The sequence below is a fragment of the Myotis yumanensis genome, unplaced genomic scaffold, assembly GCF_028538775.1.
Source record: "Myotis yumanensis isolate MYYU_CA2020_CCGP unplaced genomic scaffold, mMyoYum1.0.hap1 SCAF_2, whole genome shotgun sequence".
In the NCBI taxonomy this organism is placed as follows: Eukaryota; Metazoa; Chordata; class Mammalia; order Chiroptera; family Vespertilionidae; genus Myotis; species Myotis yumanensis.
The window spans coordinates 146501279-146519857 of NW_027223753.1; the positions used below are offsets into that span (position 1 = coordinate 146501279).

Sequence of the window (18579 nt, forward strand, 5' to 3'; positions counted from 1 at the left end):
CACCAGTCTGGTCGCTGGGCTTTTATATCTACACTAATAAAAGAGAAACATGCAAATTGGTGTTACTCCTCTACGCTCACCAGCCAATCAGATGAGTATGCAAATTAACCCAACAAAGAAGGCGATTAATTTGCATATGCAGGCATGGAGTGAAGACTGAAGACAACGTAGAAGGAAGCCAAGCGCTGTAGAAGGGAGCGAAGCCGTGGAGAAGCAAGTGGGGCTGTGGAGGTGGGAGTGAAGCCCGCCCTGACAGGATTCACTCCCTTCTCTGCTTTGCTCCAGCTGCAGGAAGCCCTATTCTTGCAGGAATCTTCCTGCAATGGGCCTCTAGCTTGTATAGATTTATGAAATGACTAAAGTATTGATATGGAGAATAAATGGTGCTTGCCAGGTTAGGGATAGTAAGGGAGCAGGTGACTGTAAAAGGGTTGCACAAGGCAGATATTTGTATTAATGTGATAGTTCTATATATTGATTTTGGTCGTCATTACAGAAATGTACATCTGTGATAAAAAGAAAAAGAAATACATACACATTGTACCATTGTGAACTAGGTGGTTCTGACATTTAACTACTGTTACATAAAATATAACCACTGGGGGAAGCTAGATAAGACTACACAGCACCTCTCTGTTCAATCTTTGAAACTTCATGTGATCCTATAAATATTTCAAAAATAAAGATGGGTGCGCAGCCAAATGTCTGAGACCTCTGGTAGAATCTTCTACATTCTCTAGAACACCACTTTCACATTTTAATGGCCCCAACAGTAAGCATAGTTCATATTTTTCCAGGGGACTTTGAAAACAAAAATGAAACAATCACACAGAAAATTACAAACTTTGTCTTTATTCCAGAGATTGGCATCCCTTTCCCATCCACCTTCATCCGATCTCATGGCCTTTAAGTCTCGAGTTTACAATCCTCCTCTCAGTGACCTACACTCTACTCCATAATCACCCTCCCCACTGTGAGTTAATGACATTTCCAATGGAGGAGAGATTTTTGAGCAGAAAAGCCTTCCAAATTCTGCTCAAAGCCATCTCCTGCCCATGTTGCACCACACAGACACCCCTCTCATGACACCCCAGCTTCAACACCTCAGTACCTCACTTCATAAAATAAATGTCCCAGGAAGTCAACTAACATTTGAAAAGTACTTTGGTTTACAAAGGACTGGTCAACAAGGGATCTCATGATGCTTGTTCGACTGGCAAATATATAAAAGCAGGAATCTCTTTTCATCCCCATTGTAGAGATGAGGTAACTTGGACCCAGTGAAGTAACTCCTCAAGTTCAATAGAGGCAAAAGGTTAAGTTGAAGAATCAGATGTCCTGATTCCTAATCCTAAGCAATCTCAAAATATTCCGTCGGAATAAACACCCCATTCCCAACCTGGTAATAGAAATTTCAAAACAGGAAACACTAGAAGAATAGAAGGCAAATAGTTGATTCAACTGAATGGTCTGATCCCATCTAAAGCAGAGGTTCTCAAAGGCTTGTCTAATCATGAGAGCAGTAATATGACTAGTAGTTCTAAACAGAGCTTTCAAAATAGAAAGTTGGTATGCACCTGTATGTAGTTAAAGTAATCAGCTGGCATGGCAAGTACTAGAAAGAAAGCAGATTTTTTACTTCAGCTAGCTTTACTGCTTTATGCAACTCACCTGCCCATGTCTATGAAGAAAGGGCACAATTGTGGAGCTAAAGGGTGTCCCAAAATTCACGCAAGAAATAATTTTGATAGAAAACACAGGTTTATAATTAAAAATCATACATTTTTATTGATTCCTAAAGTATACAGTATAGGGTTATGTATGGAATAGCACATGGGGTAAATGGCCTCCACGGTTTTGCTGGCACATACACACTCTTTTGTTGAAATTTTCCATGACCGTTTTGCATAAATGTGGCTAAATTTCGTTGATACAGTGTTCAATTTCCTCCTTCAAGGCATGGTTGATCATGGGCTTGTTGGCATAAACCTTAGACTTCAAAAAACTCCAAAGAAAAAAGTACAGCAGCGTTAAATAGCATGATCTGGGCGGCCAATTCTGATCACCAAAACAGGAAATTACAGGACCAGGAAATGACTCATGCAGTAATTGAATTGTTTCTCAGGCTGTATGGCATGTGGCACCATCTTGTTGAAACCACATGTCGTCCACATCCATATCTTGCAATTTAGGCACAAAAAACTGAATTATCATGTCGAGATAGCAAGCACCATTATCTGTTATTGCCTGAGCAGATGCATTTTCAAAGAAGAATGTTCCGATGATGCCTCCAGCCCAAATCCATACCAAACAGTGACACGTTGTGGATGCATTTGTTTCTCAACAATCACTCATGGATTTTCTTAACCACAAATGCGACAATTTTGTCGATTAACCAAGCCATAAAGATGAAAATGAACCTCATCACGAAGATGATTTTGTTGGAAAAATCAGCATCCACTTGTTGTTGTTCCATAATCCATTTGTGTATGTGCCAGCAAAGCTGTGGAGGCCATTTACCCAATATCCTATTCCATATATAACCCTATACTGTATACTTTATGAATCAATAAAAAATTTACAATTCTTAATTATAAACCTGTGTTTTCTATCAACATTACTTCTTGCGTGAATTTTGGGACACCCTTTATAACCAAGGCTGAATTCAAATTAATTCTATTGGATCCCTAGCTCTCCCTCATCTTGACCAAGAAAAAGAACAAACACCATAGCAGGAAACCTCAAGGAAACATCATTATGACCTGATTTTGATTTTGTGATTCTCCTAATCTACTCTTTCCAGCTGTAGTATGGCTGGGATTTGTCAGTCCTTGACCAAAGTGCAGGTGATAAAAAAAAAAAGCTACATATTTAGAAAGATCATGGAAAATTAATCACATGAAAGATAGTACTTTTGATAGCAGCAAACAGAAATACAGATTAAATGATGCCAGGACCCCCACACCAGTAGAACAGTTAGAACAAACGTTGAGAACCAGAAAATACACAAATTAGAAACAGCTAAGGAGTTTTATTATGAAAAGTAGAAGAGAAAGTAAAACTCATGATCTTAAAGCTGCTAAATATTATGTAACTATTTATTAGTCATAAACTACTTTTTGATTCAAAGGAGTTCCTAGCCCCATTGTGCCCCATTTCTAATAGGATTAGGCTACTGCAGGACAAATAAAAGGGAAGGTAATAAAATTCTTACCAACATATTTTAGTTCTACGATGGTTTCGCCTTCTCTAGTTAATTCTGTTACTTCGCAAGTGTAGTTTCCTGGGACAGCATCCCTCTTGTCCATCATCAAAGAGGCATTGCCTATTAGTAGTGCATCTGGTATGATGTATGCACTCGGAAAGTTACTGTTGGGGCTGGATTCATTTTTATCTCCATCATAGAAGAAAATGTATTTGTTTCCGAATTTCCACTTTACAAACAATTCTCTAAGGCTCTGTGCCCCCCCATTAGTGACTAAGCATGGGATGAGAATAGTTTTATTGTCTTTGGTGTATTCTACAGATTTGATTGTGGTAAATAATAGCTGAGCTGAACCTGGAAAAAAAAGAAAATAGTTTCATTTCACTATGGAATCCTATAGGGTAAGGTCTTAGGTATGTTTCAAATCCTTAAGATAAAAAGAGCAACACTTCCATTGTCCCCTTAAGTAAGCAGTACAGCTACAGAGAAAAGGCAGGCCAGGTGAAAAAGTGAAACAACTTATTTTAATATTAACCTGCACAGATGGTAGACACCATTGTAACTTTTCCTTGTTCATTCTCAGTAATACACAGTGTACATTACCAAGAGTATTGGGAATAAATTCAGCAACCTGTGTTGGAACATGCAGGTGTAGTATTTGGCTTCAGAAAGTTTGAAGTAATCATTGTTGCTCACTGATGTATGTAGAAAATATTGTTCTTACCATGGAAAATTTGTGAACAGAATATCAAACCAAATATTATATTATGTCTCAACTTCTAAGTTCTGCCTCCAAACAGAACTTGGTAAACCCATATGAAATTTATCTATATATTTATGTTGCATTTCAAAGGAATGTGTTGAGCTATACTGTACATTAATATAAAAAGTAAATCAATGGATCACATTGTATCTTTTCTCTAAGATGGAAAGTCTTAGAATGCTAAGGAACATATTCTCTGGCTATATCGCATTGCAAAACACAGACAGCAATGGACATTTGGTATGCAAATACTATAAATAGATACATACAATTGAAAGGGACTTTCTCACTCCGACATTTCATTGAAACTATAGAACAACAATTTCCATGTGTATATTACAGGTATTCCTTCATCCTAAAAACCATAAACCACTCAAAATAAATCAAGGAAACAGTCAAAATCAAGAACAAATATTGCTAATAAGTAGTAATAGTCTATTAAACACTTCTCAATAGGATAAACTACCAGTTGTCTTACAAAATAGGGATTGGGAAGGTAATTGCATCTTTGACCTAAAATGTGCAAGATTGTGGAAAAATTGTTCTCTTCCATATTTTCAGTCATTTATTAACTCTTCTAAGTAGTTAGTTGAATTTTCCCTGAAAAAAACAAAAACAAAGCACTAACAAATATAAATATCAGCTTTAATAGTTCATCCTAATAATTTTGTCCTTCTATATAAATTGGGAATAAAACTCAGGTTCATAACACATTTTTGTTCTAGGAACATAGTATTCGATAAATGCCCATTGAATTACATGCTAGGATGCATTTGAAATATGAACTGAACAAGGTTCAGAAAGCCTGAGTACAAATTCTACCTGTCGCTTGTCGGTATGTGACCTTAAGCAATTCACGTAACTTTTCTAGGCCTTGGTTTACTCCCTGCAAGTAAGAGGATCAGAAATGAACACCGGGCAGCTTCACAGAATTGTGGGAAGTATCAAAGGAGCAAATATATGGACAAGTGCCCTCTCAACAATGCTGTGCTGTACATATGCAGGTAATACTCTAAAAACTGGCAAAACAGCATTTTTATTTTTTATTTTATTTATTTATTTATTTATTAATTTTTATTTTATTTATTTATTTATAAATTCTTTATTGTTTAAAGTATTTCATGAGTCTCCTTTTTCCCCTCATTGACGTCTTCCCCACCACCCCCTTCCCCAAGCACAAGCCCTCCTCCTCCCGCCCCCCTTTCTCTCCCCACCAACTGTCTGTGGCCATTGGTTTTGCTCATAAAACAGCATTTTTGTATAATGATCTAAACCTTCTCTGACTGGGAGGTGCAAATTGTTATGTTTCTGGGAATTTGCAGTCTGAACCAAGCTTGTGGTTCACAAGCTGACTTCTTCCCAGTTTTCTACACTTCTAGCCATCCCTGTACTAGGAAGCCCCAGGCAAAACCTGGACTTTTAATTGTGTTTTTCAAAATCATGGGGTTTTGAGTTATTTCCCCTGACAATGAAGCATTGAGGGAGCGGCTATAGTGTACAACAAGGAGAGGAGAAAGTGGTTTTGGTGTTGGAATTAGAAAAGAAGGAAAATGTCAGAAAATATGGTGCACAATTTTGAAATGGACAAAAGGACTAGATAGTGTTTTTTTCCTGGGGATCTGGGAATTGTCTGACAGATCCCTTGGGAATATTTGATTTTGTAGAGGCCTGTGCCTTTCACTGTGTTTTGTAAGTTGTAGAACTCAGACAGTAATGCAAATTACTCCTGTCCATAGAGAGAGAAATAAACTTTGTTCTGCAACTGATTTCCGCCGGGTAGAAAGGAGGGTTGAAAAATTACATTTTATTTCCCTAAGGATGTTGACCAATTGCATATATTCACTAATTCATTTCAGCATTACTGATTACCTATATATGTGTCTTTTCTCTCAATGTTCTTTAAAAGCCAAGATGGTCTGACCATCTTGCTAGCTTGCTATTCAACAATTTCATAACTTATGCTTAAGGAATGGATTTCCTGCAGAATACAGGAAGTGCTAATTGCACTACATTATTTCTTTTATAATATACAAAAATCTAAAAGCTGAAGCCATCTAAATAGACTTAGTGCTCTTAGTAAAATTCAAATAAAATTCACCTCCATAAGCCATAACTTGAATAACCATTGCACTATAATTAATAAATAAGAGTAGCCCAAAAATATCACTCTACCAGCTATTAACCACAAATTCATCTTCTATAAAGACTTATATAAATATTATAAGTAATAAAATTATCTGATTTGGGTTTTCTCTCTTTTGCCTACTGCCTTCTGATGAAACAGCAACGTGAAGAAAACATTTAAAACAGAACAAATAAAGAAACACAAATAACTAACATGAGTAAGAAAATTCTGAAAAATCAAGATGTGCTTATAGCAGTCTAAATCAGATATAAAGGTATTAATACAACCATCAGTGATGCCAGAGTTACAAATAAATTAAAAATAAAATTGAAAATTATTTTAAATTAAAAGCCAAATATATTAGAATCTACAATCTCTTTGAATACCAACAACCAACCTTACCATCTCCTTCCGCAGTCCTGAAAACGACCAACATGTGCTTGCAGAGAAGGCTCAATATATGGCTCATAATTTTTAAAAATGTAGCAAACATTTATTGAGAATTACCTGATCTGAAACATAGTGATAGGGTATGTGGATTCAGTGTTTGGAGAGGAAGGAGGTGTGTGAATTATTTTTCAAAGCTTCCAATTCTGACTTGGGGGGATGATATGCACTTTTTATAGCACAGGATTATGTAAGTGTGATCCTTCCTTTGTGAGCAACGTGCTCTGGAAGGGAAGGAGAGGACGTGAATCAGTCTTACAGGTTTCTAAGAAAATGTGTGTTGTGTTGCTATCTGGGAAAAGTGTCATAGTCCCTGCTCACATGGGTGGTCTTCAATCTTTTTAAACATGTTCCATGTAAAGTTTCTCTCCTCTGTAACAGCTCTTAAATCACCCTCTTTCTGCAGCAGCTTACTCCTTACTCTCCAAAGCTGCTCTCTCTTCTTATTTCTTAATTCAGATTGAGTCCATCAGTGATGCCACATGAGAAGCCAGAGCTTCTAATAATCCTCACCTTAAAATTGACCTGCAGCCCCAACAATCCACACTTCTCTCCCCTCACCCCCATTTCTCCTCTTCAGAAATGAATCCCTTTACCTGGGAGGTAGTTTCTATTTTTGCCTCCCCACCCATCAATCTCCTCAAAGACTGTCCTACTTGAATATTAACCTCCCACATACCCCTATTCCATTTACATAGGTTTTTCTTTTCTTTGTTTTTAAACATTTAAAAACATGTCAAATATTCACCAGCTTGAGGAAATCCCTCATCTTTGTCTCTCTTGTCCCTAGCAACATAAAATAATAACTTAGAAGCATTTCTTCACTTTGTTTCATTTCTTAAGTCTCTGCCATCTGGCTGCCATCTCTGCACTTCAGCTTCACTACAACAGCTCTTTCCAAAGCCACCAACAATCCCTTGTGAAAAATCACATCTGTATGGTTCACTTTCTATCTCAGCTTCTCTACAGTTCTTGAGCCAGTGGGCAGCTCCTTCCTTGTGCCTGTCCCTTGGCTTCCAGATCTCTGGATTCTGAATTTCCTTCTACTATTTGTTCACCCGTCCCAGCTTCCTTTCCTTATTGAAACCTATTCTGTGATTGACAATAAATATTAGTGTTCCTAAAGGCTTCATAGTCAGAACTACCTCCTCCTCCTCAATATTTACCCATATTCATGGTTCTAACTACTTACACACTTTTATTTATCCAGGTCCCACCTTTCTCCTCAAGACCTGGGAAAGCCTACTGTGTGCTGAGCTTTCTACTTGGACCTAGTACTGTTACATCAAAGTCAACATGTCAATTTTCCCTCTTCCTATCCTCTCCACAAATCCTCACCTCCTTAAGGTATTTTCTATTATCTATCAGTCAACCAGACCTGGGACTAAGAATCATGCTGGATTCTTCCCTCTTTTTAGCCGTGGATATTTCTGGTGGACTCAGCCTATATAATAGTTACTAAATGCAAAGCAAGTTGTATGAATGAGACATTCCTTTTTTTTCTCCCTTGAACTACTGCCAGTGAATTAGCTCTCTGACTCCAGCCTCAACACTTCCCAATCCCAGCCCCAGTGTATTTTACACAGTTCTGGAAACAAATGTTCTAAATGCAAATGGGCACTCTTTTGATCACTACACTTTAACAACCCCCTTCCCTCTTGTCAGGCTAAATTGTTAAGTGTATTAGCCTAGAATACAAACTAGGTCCTTCAAGGCCCTGTACAGCCCCACCTCCTGTCCTTCCTCATTTCCAAACTAAGGTCCAATTATAATGACCTTCTTGAAATCCCATGAATATGCATATGTAGAGGCCATGATCCTTCTCTTGGTGAATATGTCAGAACACATATTTTAGAGTCAGACATTGGCTCAAGCCTTAGCCCCTTCTAGAGATATAAGCTTAGGCATATTATTTAACCTCTGCCACCTCAGCTTCCTCATCTATATAATGTGAAGTGATAGTATATACCTCCTGGGGAGTTTCTTAAGATTTAATGAAATAAGGAACACAAAGTTGTTATCTCAATGTCTTTCACATATTTAGCAAATGATCAATAAATGGCAGCTAGAAATGACTAACTTTGGCTCTTCCAGCTAATGCACAGTTCACATGATAATCCTATTCCCCTTCCTTACACTACTCAATAATATTTATCTTGTCCTTATTGCTCCCATCACTCCCTCTTAAGTTCTGTCACTACCCTTATTACTGAATCTCATAATTAATACTTGATTTAATTGGTCTCCCCATTAGGAGAAAGGATATAAAAGCTAGGACAATGTCTTCATTTGGTAGCCAGTAGATTAAACCCAGGGTCCAGCAAGTATGCCTCATTACATGCCTTATGAATGTAAAAAAGTTAAAGTCTGAATCCCAAGAAATGAGTACCCAAAAAACTTGTATCAGAGAAGATTCATTCTTTTCCATATTTCAAGAGATCCCTTCACTTCTTACTTCTATAGACCTGATTATGGAATCATGATACTACATATTTCGGTGCAAAATTTCAACTAAGTCAGTTGCAGGTGAGATGGAAGAGTTCCTTACATTTGGCAGGAAGAGCCAAAGTTAGTCAACTCTAGATGCCATTTATTGAGCATTTGCTAAGTATGTGAAAGCTTCAGAGACCAAGAATATAGCTGATAATTGAAATCGTGAGCATAAATATGATTGTCCAGAGAGACCTTTCAAAGCTACAGAGCAGGTATCAGAGAATTGAATTTTGGAGAATGCCAGTGATTATGGGGCAAATAGTTAAAAAGGAACAAACTAAGAAAGTGAGAAGTAGTGTGAGAAGTAAGTGACTCCACAAAGACCTCCACTATAGACATCAAGAAAATTTCTTGACATGAACAACATGGATGTCAAGTGCAATAAGTACAAAGAGCCCCTAGATTAAAAATCACATTACTGGTTACTTGATCTGTAAATTTGCACAGACTAGTGGGATGAGAAGTCATACTGCATTGGGAAAAAATGGAAGGGAGAAAGGAGAGGCAATTATTGTTTCATTAAATTTGATAGTCAAAGAGAACAGAGAGAGAAGGGGATACTGGAAGGACTGTGGAGACAGGAACTGGGTAAGATTTTTTTGGTTCTTCTTGTATTTATTTATTTATTTATTTATTTATTTATTTATTTATTTAATTGTTTTTAATTTGGGGTAAAACAAGCATGCCTGCAAGCTATTGTGAAAGCACCAATGGAGAAGGAAAGATCTAAGATGCAAGGCTGAAGAATTAAATTGATTAGGTAGGTCTCCAAGGTGGTGGAAGTGAAAGAGCTGCAGACAGGTGATCTTTTCCTTAAAAGGGTGAATAGGTATATTTCTGAAACTGGGTGAGAAAGGAGAAAGTGATGAAGGTTACCTAAGCTATTATCGGTAAGTTTAGAAATTGTAGAAAAGATGTTAAGAGAGTCTACACCACACCTCACTACTTTTTTTGCAGCTGAGTAGGATGTTGACTATCTGTGTGGAATGGCTGTTTAGGAATTGGGTAAGAAGTCCCAGCAGTCACTAAGGTACATGAAGCAAAAAGATACCTGCTAGAAATGAATCTGTGTTGCCATAGACATTGACCATGGAATGAAAAACTGAAGCTTCAAACTTAATTGGGTTAGAATTAGGGTCAGAAAGGAGGGTTTAGTTAGATCTCTCCTCAATAAAGATCAAACAAGGTTTGGGGTAAAGTGGGGTATCTCCAGAGTGTCTAGTATTGACTCAAATTAATAGCCTCTAAATTGTAAAGTGGCCTTGGAAGTAGTGCAGTGGTTGAGCTAGAATTATAGGGGAAAGGGCAGTTTAAATTGAGTAACATCCAGCATTAAGGCCTTCTTAAGCTACCTAATAACTGCATTTTATGTTATTAAGGGGCATAGAGTGTGAAATTTGTCTCTAGGTCCAGCAAGGCCTTGCAAAGTGCTTGGAGCATAGCAAGCAGGCTCATATTTGGCTTGAAAACAGGTAAAAACATTTTGATAGACCTTGCGCTTGCCCAATTCCCTGCCTTGTCTTTTAGCCCATCAGTGTGACACGTATTGAAATATGCATAAATATGCTCAATCCCTGGGTTGACCAGATATGGAGTCATATACAACTGTTCCAGGGGTATGGAAGGAAGTAGAGGAGAGTGTCGCCTCTAATTCCTGTCTCACCTCCACATAACCACACAGAGGGGAAATGCAGGTTCTAATGTGTTAGTCTAGGTCTGTCAGAATCAAAATTCCTGGGTGCTTTGTATTTTTTACTGTAGTATTACAAGTTCAGCAAAATGGATCCTACACTATTCTTCTTCTTCTTTTATCATAGAAAATATATCTGTACAAGTGAAAGTAGCTTCATGACAACCAGAGTGCACTGTATTGGGCACTAGATATAAAAATATAGAATTTTAAAATCTTGTATAAAAATATATGAATGAAAAACCTAAAAGTTGGTTAAATGGATTTATAAAAATTGTGTCACAAAAATATTATAATGTACTAAAGGCAATGCCTATACTAGCCATAATTGAATCAACATTAAGGAATGCACACAGTTTTAATAATATGAGTGATAATTTTGGATTCAAAGTATTTATCAATTTTGGGAAAAAACAGCTACTTTTCATCTTTAGAACCTAGCCTTTCAAATCTCCATTGACATTTCAGTGGCAAAGATAAAACATCTGCCAAAATACAGACGACGGCATGAGCAAATGTCCTAATAGTAGACATTTCATTTAATGCTTTAACACACTGCCTTTAAACCGCTGGGGTGGCCCCATAAATAAGGACTTTTAAATAGGCAGTTACTTCCTCAAAATAGAAACATGTGTTTTAAAGTAATATATTTTTAGGAGAAAAGAAAACATCATATTGAAAGCAACCCAAATTATTACTGTGCATAGACAATAAACTTGTTTTTTAACCATGTATACCCTTGATTTTAAAAACTCACTTTGAAAAATCATTCAACTACTGACCATTCATATACATACTCATTATTTGAGTAAGGTTTTATTTACTACTTTCTGCATACTACTGAAAATGTTGATGTGCTTTTAATCAAAGTATAATTGGATATATGGGGTATAGTGGAGGGAAGGAACATAATAATTCATTCTGCATCTTGTAAACCAATACAGGGGTTAGAGTTTGCCTGTAATTAGATGGAATGGACATTCTAGATAACTTATTTTACTGCAAAGGTCAACTAAAACTGTAGTGGCTACCAGTAAATGGCATTTGACTACCAGTCATTTGTAAATGATTCTGAAAGTGTTGTGTAGGAAATTAGATGAGTGGCTGGGGCAGGGCCTGCCCTGGGGTCGTGAACAAGTGTTGGACCAACTTTCCCTTCAGACCTCCTCTCTAAGGGCAGCACAGACTGACAGTTGGCAGGTTTGGACCTGCCTGTATTGGGCCCAAGCTCAGAGGAAAAGGACATGACCTCAATGCCAATGTGACCTTCCTGGAACTCTGGACGAATTATAATAATATTTGCATTTTAGTTGTGACCCCACCCCCTGTGGGTTTTCTCTATACATTATGGGTACGGGCATGCCCAGAAGAAAGATAGTTTCAGTCAATCATCCCTGAATGCAAATGAAAGGCTCCACACATACAATCCCTCTTTAGAACCCAGGAGTTGTGGGCCATGCTCTCTCTAGCATACACTCCACCTCAAGGGAGCAATCCCCTGCCATTCCCTTCCCCTGCTTTCCCCACAGGCACATAGCCCCTAACCTCTAAAGGACCCCATGACACTTGCATCCAGGGGAGAAATGGGCAGCTGCAGCTCATCCTGGTCTCACCCCCAGAACCTGTCTCCAAGGCCCCTTTTCTCTGACTTCCCTGTGAGCTACAGCAGTCCTGCCATTGGCTGCTCTCACCATTTTGTCTCCCATACTCTGTTGACTGACTGGTGCCTCATGTGGAATGTATTTTCAATAAACCCCACTTTGCTTTACTTTTATTTTTTTTTACCTTAAACTCTTTTCTGCATCGACAAATAGAACCAAAGTCCTAGGCAATAACCCCAACTGGTAACAAAATCAAAATCAAAGTCTGAGTACAAATGAAAGAAAAATACCATGGACTGTCTTCCTCTTTCTATAATCTAAACTTAGTCTCTCAAATACCTTGCTTTATAACTTCTTGTGCTCTAAGGCTGTTAGCATCTCTTCACAGGTGCCCTTTTATAACTAAATATTAAATACACAGAAATTCATTGGTTTTTATACAACAACTAGAGGCCTGGTGCATGAATTCATGCACCAGTGGGGTCCCTCCCCTGGCCTTTGGGATTAGGCCTTACCAGATCTCTGACATTCCCTGAGGGGTCCTAGAATTCGAGAGTGCGCAGGCCTGGTTGAGGGTCCCCACCAATGCAAGATCAGGGCCCAGGGAGGAACATGGGAGGTTGGCCAGATGGAGAGGGACAATGGGAAGACTCTAGGGCAGCCGTGGGCAAACTACGGCCTGCGGGCCGGATCCAGCCCATTTGAAATGAATAAAACAAACAACAAAAAAAAAGACCGTACCCTTTTATGTAATGACTAGAGGCCCGGTGCACAAAAATTTGTGCACTTAGGACGGGGGGGGGGGGGGGGGGTCCCTCAGCCCGGCCTGTGCCCTCTCGCAGTCTGGGACCCCTCGGGATATAACGACCTGCTGGCTTAGGCCTGCTCCTGGGTGGCAGAGGGCAGGCCCAATCCCTAGGTGCAGCCCCTGGTTGGGCTCAGAGCAGGGCTGATTGGGGAGTTGGGGCGCCGCCCCCTGTCATGCACAGAGCAGGGCGGATCGGGAGGTTGTGATGCCACCCTCAGTCACGCTCAGGGTAGGGCTGATTGGGGGGTTGGGGCACCGCCCCCTATCATACTCAAGGCAGGGTCAATGGGAAGGTTGCGGCACCACCCCCTGTCACGCATAGAGCAGGGCCAATCAGGGGGTTGGGGCACTGCCCCTCTCATGCACAGAGCAGGGCCCATTCAGGGGGTTGGGGAGCTCCCCAGTCACGCACAGAGTAGGGCCGATAGGGGAGTTAGGGCACCACCCCCTGTCACATACAGAGCAGGGCGGATCAGGGGGTTGGGACACCGCCACTGTCACACTCAGAGCAGGGCCGATGGGGAGGTTATGGCTCTACCCCGTCACAGACAGAGCAGGGCCCGTGGGGGGGGGGGAGGTTGGGGCGCCACCCCCTGTCACACACAGAGCCGCAGGGCAATCAGGGGGTTTGGGCGCTGCACCCTGTCACGCTGATCCAGTGCCAGGAGACCTCTCGGCTCCACTGATCCCGGTGCTGGGAGGCATATTACCCTTTTACTATATAGGATAGAGGCCTGGGGGCCGGCTGGTTTGCCCTGAAGGGTGTCCTGTATCAGGGTGGGGGTCCCCACTGGGGTGCCTGGCCAGCCTGGATGAGGGGATGATGGCTGTTTGCAGCTGGTCACACACCCTTCAGGGTGGGGGTCCCCACTGGGGTGCCTGGCCAGTCTGGGTGAGGGGCTGAGGGCTGCTTTCAGGCTGGCGGTTTTGACTGAGGCTCCCAACCACTCTTTTTTTTCCTTTTTTTTTTTTCTTCTGGGCCAGCTTTAGCTCTGGCTCTAGCTCTGAGGCTTCCGCTGCTGGTTTATTTGCCGTTCTATAATCGAAACAATGTATAACTTCAGCTCTGAGATCCCAGCGGGCTATATTTGTTACAAAGTTTCAAACTGCCAGCTCAGAGGCCTGCAGCGCAGGCGGGGAACGTTGCAGTCTGCAGTCCCTGGAGCAAGCAAGCCTCATGTTCGCTTCCAGCTGCCTGGCTGCCGGCCGCCATCTTGGCTGACAGTTAATTTGCATAAGGATACGCTGATTAGCCAATGAAAAGGGTAGCGGTCGTACGCTAATTACCATGTTTCTCTTTTATTAGTGTAGATGTTTACTTTGAATTTATATTAGTTCACACAAACACTCCATCCATGCTTTTGTTCCAGCCCTCTGGTCCAGTTTAAGAACCCATTGTGGCCCTCCAGTCAAAAAGTTTGCCCACCCCTGCTCTAGGGTGTGTCTGGCCTGTCTCATACAGTCTAGATCTGCTGGACCTACTGGTCAGAGCACACGGTCCCCTGTTAGTCAGTGCATATCAAGTGACTAATCAACCCATTGACTGTCAGCCCCCTGACCCACTGGTGGTCAGTGCATTTCATAGTGAGCAGTTGGGCGGCCTTAGCATATCATTAGCATATTATGCTTTGATTGGTTGAATGGACAACCAGACGACAAGACACTTAGCATATTACACTTTTGTTACATACTAGAGGCCCAGTGCATGAAATTCATTCACTGTGTGGGGGGCTTGGTGGGGGGCGTGGATCAAGCCTAAAGCAGCAGTCGGCCATCCCTCTCACAATCTGGGTCTTCTGGCTGCCAACCTCTCACCTGCCTGCCTGCCTAATTGCCCCTAACTGCTTCTGCCTATCAGCCTGATTGTCCCCTAACCACTCCTCTGCCAGCTTGATTGATGCCTAACTGCTCCCCTGCCAGCCTGATTGCCCCCAACTGCCCTCCCCTGCTAGCCTAGTCATCCCCAACTGCCCTCCCCTGCAGGCCTGGTCTCCCCCCAACTTCCCTCCTTCCCCTGCAGACCCAGTTGCCCCCAGCTGCCCTCCCCGGCTGGCCTGATCACCCCCAACTGCCCTCCCCTGCCGGCCATCTTGTGGCTTTCAGTGCCGCCATCTTTGTGGGCATGACAGTCAATTAGCATATCCTCTCCTTATTGACTGTGGGTGCCTCCACCTTTGTGATAGTGTGAGGGTCAATTAGCATATTCTCTCTTTATTAGATAGGACTAGAGGCCTGGTGCATGACATTCGAGCACAGTGGCGGGGGCGAGGGGGATTGTTTCCCTCAGCCTGGCCTGCACCATCTCCAATCTGGGACCCCTTGGGGGATGTCCAACTTCCAGTTTAGGCCCAATCCCTGCTGGCTCCTAACTGCCTCTGCCTGCCTGCCTGATTGTCCCTAACCACTCCTGCCTGCTTGCCTGATTGTCCCTGTCTGCTGGCCCATCGCCACCTAACTGCTCCCCTGTCTGCCTGATTGCCACTAACTGCTTGCTCCCCTGCTGACCTGATCGACCCTAACCACTTCTGCTTTGGCCCCAGCAACCGTGGCTTTGTTCAGAAGAAAGTTGGACATCTGGAATAAGTCCGGTCAACCTGGTCTAATTAGCATATTACTCTTTTTTTAGTATAGACAGAGGCTCAATGCACAAAATCCATGCAAGGGCTAGGCCCTCATAGCTACAGCTTCATCCGGAAGGTTGTCTGGTCTAATTAGCATATTATAATTTTATTATTAGAGAATTAAGACAGCTCAAGTGTGTAAGGCCTCTATTTTGTTTTTCTTTTTTAGGTTATTAACTTAGTACACTAAAACACCATAAATTCTGATTTCTATGACTCTATAGTGACTTGAGCACATTGATATTATATGTAAACTAAAGGCCCAATGCACAAGTAGGCCTTTCTTTCCCTGGCTGCTGGCACTGGCTTCCTCTGGCACCCGGGACCTGGGCTTTCCTCGGGCACCCGGGACTTAGGCTTCTCTCGCAGCCTCAACTTATCTAGAAGGTCTTCTGGAAGGAAGTCTGGAAGGATGTTCGCTCTAATTAGCATATTATGCTTTTATTACACTTTTATTATTATAGATGAGTGCTTATTATACATGATTTTAACTATTACTAACAGAAATGCTATACCCAAAATAAACACTCAAACAGTTCTTTCTAATCTACATGAAAACATGACCCTTGTTTTTAAAACAATGTATGATTTATCATTTTTATTCTTCAGAATAGCTTTTGATGCCTACAGTCTGATTTAGTAATATCACCAATTTATAATCTGGTTCAATATGCATTCTGATCAGAAAAACGGGTTTCTGAAAGCAGTATTGTTTTAGTTATTTTGATAGTAATAGCAACAAGTCATTAATGATAATGACAGGGAACACTACTTTATCTAATATCAACCCTTCAGATAACAGACATAGTGATTATAAACAGCTCCAACGTCCCAGGATTTTCGGAGAATGGGGAGAGTGGTAATAGGGTCTTAAGAGCATCTTGAAAATAGCCGAAGTCACAGGCTTTATGAACGGCACAGGGAGGCTAATAAAGAGTTTAAATGTAATTAAGTCCACATTCTAGAATTAAATATAACAGCTGTTTGTTACTGTTACTCAAACTGAATTTGCATCTTAGAAAAAGTTTAACAAAGTGGTCTTTGCATGTGAAATGTGACAGGTATAGCCTATAGACACACACACACACACACACACACACATCACATCACATACTTTCTTCAGTTTTTATGGAGCACACGTTTTTAAAAATAATAGCCTCCAAAAGCTTGTGGTCAAAATGCCTTTGGCTTACAAAAGCACCAAATTCCACTTGACTGCAAATTGTCTTCCTATTTCAAGCGAAATCCATTGCAGTTAAACTGTTCCCCAAATACAGGGGGAAACTTGAATGTGCTCTTTGGACTGTTTTAAAACACATTGTATTCGGGAAACGTATTTATACCTTTTACTTATTTATACGTTCTACCAGTGTAGTAGAGCGCGGGACACGTATTAATACGTTTGTTATAGACTAGCGGTAGAATGTGGGTAACGTATAAATACGTAAACTAAAGTTATCGTAATTTTACTGAAAGTTGCCATTTGCGCAAAAAATTAGCAAAAATGTTGAGAGAGTTTCCAGGAAGTCTATTTCTGGGGTTTAATAAATTTTAAAAGGGGCGGGGGGGGGGGGAGAGATTCTTCTGATTAAATGGTGTGTTGGAAATAAAACTTAACTGTATCAGGTATGTCTCCCTTACCTGCTATGTTCATGTGAGAGGGCAAACACGGAAAATAAAACCATCTTGCAGACTTCGCCAAAATGCGCACTTCAATCCCTAGAAGACCAGGCTCTCCCACTGTCCCGCCTGCATCCCCAGTGCATTTAAGCGCCTAGGAGGGAAGAGGGGTGCCAAAGACGGAGACCCTAACAGCTACCACTACGCGCCAAGGAAGGCGCCCTTTCTCTCTAGTTATTTTCCTCGCGAGGTGAGCGGTGTTGAGTCTTCCTCCGTGTGTGTGTCTGGAGGTGGAGAGCAGGGGAAGGAGATGAGCCCGCTGTCACCCGGGGAAGATGAGGAGGAGGGAGAGGAAACAAGGAAGGAAGGGGGCGCCTGAGTACCCGCGGGGCCTCCCACTTTCGCGCCAGGCATGCAGTGAACAGCGTGTCCCGCGATGGCTACCCTCTCCAGGGAGCTGCGAGGCCAGCCCGGCACAGGGCACAGCCCGCGGGGCGCAGCGGAGGCGGGAGACGCGATCTGCAGAGCTAAGATCAGGGCCACTCACCGCAGCTTGCCAAGCCCAGCAGCAGCAGCACCAACAGGGGCCACATCTCGCCAGCGAAGGGGGAAGGGGCAGAGGCTGCTGCCATCACCACCAAGGCAGCATCTAGCAACCACTGACGTCACAGTCAGAACCCTCCCTTGCTGTGCATCACAAACAGGAACCAATGCCCAGGCTGCTGGCATCGCTGGCTGGGGCGCTCTGGCCATTGCATATCTGCTCCTTGCCCAGCCAAAGTTGCTGCTGACTGCAGTCCCTCGGATTCCTGGACTCCTTCATATTCCCTGACCCCCCGCGGAGACTCTGAGCCCCCTCCAGGGAGGTGGCCAATGCTGGGCTTCAAGGGCAAAACTTTCCTTGCCAACCACCCACCATCCCTGCCCAGGGTCCTGCCAACCACCATCCAAGCCCAGAGAGGCTTGGAGTGTGTGCCCTGGCTCACTGGGTCTTCACTGTCCCCGCCCCTTTCCAAGGTTCCTGTCCTCCTTGCACCATCCTGGGCCCCAGGATCCTCCCTCCACTGTCCACTCTTGTTTGAAAAAAAAAAAAAAAAAAAGGATTAAAAATGTTGCTACAAGCCACAGTATAAACAAGGCCTTCCTTTAAAAAAAAAAAAAAATTATCACAGTGACATTGGTTCGCAAAAACATACAGGTTTCAAG

The 18579-nt window shown here is 41.9% G+C and overlaps 1 protein-coding gene across 6 annotated transcripts in view; it reads right to left on the reverse strand.

Annotated features, from left to right (window-relative positions):
• The window catches only part of LOC139002128 (leukocyte surface antigen CD47-like), a 136524-nt gene extending 118561 nt beyond the window's left edge, over positions 1-17963 (reverse strand). For 5 of the 6 annotated variants that reach the window (XM_070403534.1, XM_070403531.1, XM_070403532.1 and 2 more), the window contains exons 1-2: positions 17921-17963; positions 3215-3559 (exon numbers count right to left, since the gene is read on the reverse strand). In XM_070403534.1, the coding sequence (XP_070259635.1) occupies positions 3215-3311 (97 nt within the window). In that variant the 5' untranslated portion in view covers positions 3312-3559; positions 17921-17963. Of the gene's footprint in view, positions 1-3214; positions 3560-6600; positions 6640-17920 lie in introns of those variants that run through there. The other variant, XM_070403530.1, reaches the window with a different exon arrangement.
• Between the last annotated feature and the right edge of the window lie 616 nt (positions 17964-18579).